At 46.0% G+C, this 4,816-nt stretch overlaps 1 protein-coding gene across 7 annotated transcripts in view; it reads right to left on the bottom strand.

The window, feature by feature from the left end:
• LOC106963760 (rho GTPase-activating protein 17-like) overlaps positions 1–3,813 on the bottom strand; it is a 37,169-nt gene extending 33,356 nt beyond the window's left edge. For 2 of the 7 annotated variants that reach the window (XM_015058835.1, XM_015058838.1), the window contains exons 1-2: positions 3,480–3,770; positions 3,144–3,289 (exon numbers count right to left, since the gene is read on the bottom strand). In XM_015058835.1, the coding sequence (XP_014914321.1) occupies positions 3,144–3,196 (53 nt within the window). In that variant the 5' untranslated portion in view covers positions 3,197–3,289; positions 3,480–3,770. Of the gene's footprint in view, positions 1–1,015; positions 1,390–3,143; positions 3,290–3,479 lie in introns of those variants that run through there. The other 5 variants (XM_015058837.1, XM_015058840.1, XM_015058834.1 and 2 more) reach the window with 4 other exon arrangements.
• Positions 3,814–4,816: the final 1,003 nt, after the last annotated feature.

Below are 4,816 nucleotides of genomic sequence, written 5' to 3'. Positions count from 1 at the left end.
GCCTGCAGCAGCAGCAGCAGCAGCCAGCCTGCAGCAGCAGCAGCAGCAGCCAGCCTGCGGCGGCAGCAGCAGCAGCCAGCCTGCGGCGGCAGCAGCAGCCAGCCTGCGGCGGCAGCAGCAGCAGCAGGAGCAGCAGCAGCAGCAGCAGCCAGCCTGCGGCAGCAGCAGCCAGCCTGCAGCAGCAGCAGCAGCAGCAGCCAGCCTGCAGCAGCAGCAGCCAGCCTGCAGCAGCAGCAGCCAGTCTGCGGCAGCAGCCACCTTGGACTGTGCAGGTGACCCCGCCTCTCGCCCAAAGTGTCTCTAGAGAGAAAGGCACCAGCCCACGAGGGACGAGGTGTAAGAACATGGCTTAATAATAAACTCTTGTTCTGACACGTTTTGTCACTTCTCACTAAAACGAAATATAAAACATTTTTTATATTAAAGTTTGTTGTAACGAAAAGTTTTGCGTCTCGTTTTTCTTGAATGTTTCTGGTTTTAATGAGAAATAAAACGACAGGTGTTGCTGTTTTCCAGTTACCAACTCTTATTTAAAACAGAAGACATTTTGGTTTTAATCAGATAAATCTCGTTTTAGTCTTTCACAGCTCTGGAAGTTTGACATGATGAAGAATCTAACCCACAACCTGCTGCAGAGGAACGCCTGCATCAGCCTGACCTCTGACACCCCCAGCCCCTCCCAGGGCGGAGGACTGGGGTCGTAGGTCAGGGGGAACCTCAGGTCCACCACTGGACTATCAAATATAAGTGAGGCCATCAGAACCATCTGTTTCATCGTTCAGACTGTAAACATCGACCCGGTTCTGCTAACAACTTCACGTCAATGATGTCATGAAGTCCAACAAATCAAACGTCCTGTGAAGCTTTTTATTACTCGGCTGATTTTATGTTTTAGGTTTATTATCCTCCAGGCAGCAGCGTCTGATCTTCATCTCTGCCTCGCCACGACAAGTTCAGAGGTCAAACGCAGTAAATCAGAGCAGCTTACAAGAAGAAATAAAAGATGTTTGCTGACCTGAATCATGTGCTGCCTGCTCTGCTTGCGTCGGTCTCTCCAGAAAACGGAGACAGCTTCCTGTTTGTAGAAGACAGAGGAGAGACTTCCTGCGCCGCCGCGCTCTGGACGCGCTGTTCTGCCTTCGCACAATCACAGGAACCCCAGGCGGCAGGGAAGGCCGCCGAGCTGCAGAGACACGCAGCCTGAACCTGTCGGAGTTTAACCTCTCTGGTGCCGACGCAGCAGCAGGGAATCAGGCGTCTGCTTCTGCATTTTGCTCTGCTGCTGCTGTAAAAACCAAACGGTGACGTCTCCAGATGTGCAGCTTGGTGTTGGAGCTGATTGTCTCCTTGTCTCAGCTCAACGTTTCCACTGAGGGCCGATAAGGACATTTCTATTCTCTTAAAGTGGCGGTGCTGTGTGTTTTCCAGGCATATGGTGCCAATTTACAGCATAAGCCAGTAACTGTGTCACCTTCAACTGTTATAATGCTACATATATCAAATATATGTATATTTGATATATGTAGCATCCATCCATACATATATTTCACTTCCTGAAAATAAGTTAAATTTATTTCAGGAAGAGAAATAAATTTAACTTCCTGATTTAATGTCTTCAAATTGGGCCTCTGTCTCCTTAAGAACTCCTGCTGTTTCTAAAGCTCCGCCTCCAGGAAGTCATTCCAACATGGCTCCTCCATTAACCCTTTGGCGTTTCTACCAGCATTGCTCTGAGCAGCAGCTCCTATAATGAGCTGTTTGCTAATTGCTGCTGGCTAGTCTGAAGGAGCTGAGAGGGGGAGGAGCTGCGCCTCGAAGGCGGGGCTAGGTCCACCTGTTTAAACAGCTGAATGGTTGCCACGGAGACTAAAGGATTTCTCAAACATGAAAGAGTCAAAGCAACACTGCAGGTTTGATGTTATGAGGGAAAATGATGGAAAGATCAAAAAGTTGATTTTACACGACACCGGCCCTTTAAATAAAGTTTGAGTTCAAACATGGAGACGCCTGGTGACCTCAGACAGACGACGTATAAGATCATGTTTTCTCCTTCATCTGAAGCCGTAAGATTCAGTAAATTTATGAATAAAAAGTGACTGAGCATCCATCAGTCTGTTTACCAGCACCGCCTGCTGCTGCTGCATCACCGCCTGCTGCTGCATCACCGCCTGCTGCTGCTGCATCACCGCCTGTCTGCAGCATCACCGCCTGTCTGCAGCATCACCGCCTGCTGCTGCATCACCGCCTGTCTGCAGCATCACCGCCTGTCTGCAGCATCACCGCCTGCTGTGCTGCATCACCGCCTGTCTGCAGCATCACCGCCTGTCTGCTGCATCACCGCCTGCTGCTGCTCCATCACTGCAGCTCAACTCAAACCTGGATCCTCAGCCACCGTTAACGTTTCATGAAGCTAGCGATCAATAATCAATAGATTGCTGACTCTGCGCCGCAGGACGTCGGTGACTGGATAAATATTCTACTGGACAGTTTTAATGCGCCGCATCTAAAATCACAGCCAACCAAATCATTCAGTCCTTTCATTTGTGCAACTTCCTCTTTGATTATTAGATTGAACATTCATCCAAACTGAAAACTTCTCAGCTTTTTTTAACTCATTTTTGAAGCATAAACAATAAAGACTTTATTGCAGATTTATTGTTGAGTTGGATAATTTAATAATTGTTCATTTGTGAATAAAAGCAGCAACAGATTATTCACAACTGCCAAAACCGAAGGACATTAGAAGGACGGTGGTTCTAGATATTTCCTCCTAAATGACCGATTTCCCCATCTTATGGTTTTATTATGGATCTGTGGCTTTTAGGTCCCACGTTATAATGTGATACATTTTTCTGATGTTTAATTTTTATTTCCCACACGTTAAAATGTTTTTTTCCGTACTTGTGGCCTTTAGAAAGTCTTCGCACCCTGCTGGGTCAGCCTCTGGTTTCTGCTGCCATAATGAAAAACACATGAAATGCTCTGATTATACTTTATATTTAGACTCATGTGACTTCTAATTTCCCTGAATTCAAACTGAAAGTAACTGATTGAGAGCCAACCCGGGCCTGTGTGTGCAGCTGTTGTAATAAAGAAACCCAGTGAGCGGTTCTGGTTCTGACCAGTTAAACTTCTCCACTAACCTGCCAACCGTCTGATTAGCGAGCTGCTTCATCCGATTGAACTGCTTCTTCATCTTTGCTCCTCCGCCAGCTGAGTCTCTTCAGGTCGGGCTTCTCCAGCGGCTTCTGGCCCAGTTACCCGAACTTCCCGAACCGCCCAGCCGTCGCTATGACAGGGAAAAACAAGCCAGAACCATTGGAGCCCGAACCCAGTTAGAAAGCGGGTGCTAGCACCACCAGCTAGCCCCTCTTCCCTCTAGGAGGAGGAAATTCAGGGAAAAGTTTCCGCTGAGGTCCGACATCCCACCAGAACCTCCCAGAACCCTCCAGAACCTCCTTCTGGGCCCATTTACGTACATTAGAGTCCAGAAGTGAGAGGCGGCGAACTTTCACTGGCTCCAGCGGCTCTTCATGGCTGCTGTCCGGACCGTTAGCCGACGAGCTAGCGACGCTGAGCGCAATAATCCTGGAGGGGGGCTTCTTCCTCCGGCTCTCCTCTTCCTCTGCCTCTTCCTCTTCCCCGGACCGCCGCAGGAAGTTACGCCGCAGCTCCTCAGCATCTGGCAGCCCGAGGCCGCAGCTCCTCCCCGGACCAAACACCGCAGCTCATGCCCCTAAACATGACCCTCTGCGCTGCCCATAAGGAAACTGTAAAAAATAGCAACACCATGACCTATGGAACACCAACAGGGCCACACACAAAAACCCCTTGGACTCACAACGTTAATATTTTTGATTAAAATTGGAATTCTGAGGGGGGGATCTTTGAAATTAAATTAACTAAAAAAAAGTAAATTTTTAAAGAAAGAATTGTGAAGAATAAATCTGCAAAAAGAAAAAACAAAGACCTGCCTTCAGGCTACAAGTTGCCCACTGGGAACACTGTAGAGATTCCTCTTTAGTTATCAGTTATGAAATGTTATAAGTTCTTATTCACAGAAGACGGAGCCGACAAGTTGCACAGAGACTTTATTTAAAATTATTATATTAATTATTGTGTCACATTAAAACTTTTCATATCTGAGTAAATGTAGAAAAACAAGTCTGGATTTAAACTGTTCTGTGTGACCTGATGTTGCTGCAGGAACAGATTCCTTTATTAAATCTTCATATATTTTACCTAACATTGCCACCGTCAGAAAGCGTTGCTTTGGGTTTGTCCCGCCAGCGGCGCCTCGCTCAGCTGGAGCCAACATGGAGAACTCCTGCAGCAGACGGCGGATCAGCAGGGGCACCCAAACTTTTAATCACAAATCACAGAGTCAAAATGACTCACAGGCCCAAAAAACAGGGAAAAAGGACAAAGAAGAAGCTAAAACTTTTCACCTACTCAATAATAAACTGGGTTGAGATACTTTCATTAAATAAATTAATTTGTTGTTTTTTGCTGGAAAAGGTTGTGTAAACTTTTGTAAATTAAAAATGTTAAAAGGAGGTTTGTGTCTTAAAAGAAAGGAATCTACTTTTAAATTTTTAAAAGTCTGGATTGAAAATAATAAAACCTTTTTTATCCATTCTGAGCAATAAAGACAATATTTAGGTCATTTTTATTAAATTTCCAAGTTTAATAAATTGATTAAAGCCGATCTGGAGCTGCTGGACAGATGTGATCTTGGGGGTCGAATACTTTCTGTTCCAGCCAACATTTTCTATTGTAAGATTTTAATGTAATGATTTTACTCTGGTTGAAATAA

Source organism: Poecilia latipinna, unplaced genomic scaffold (assembly GCF_001443285.1).
Source record: "Poecilia latipinna isolate Pla-1442-1.1 unplaced genomic scaffold, P_latipinna-1.0 Scaffold1578, whole genome shotgun sequence".
Classification (NCBI taxonomy): domain Eukaryota; kingdom Metazoa; phylum Chordata; class Actinopteri; order Cyprinodontiformes; family Poeciliidae; genus Poecilia; species Poecilia latipinna.
The sequence above is the reverse complement of the archived record's forward strand: the minus strand, read 5'-3'. Positions and strand labels throughout refer to the sequence as shown.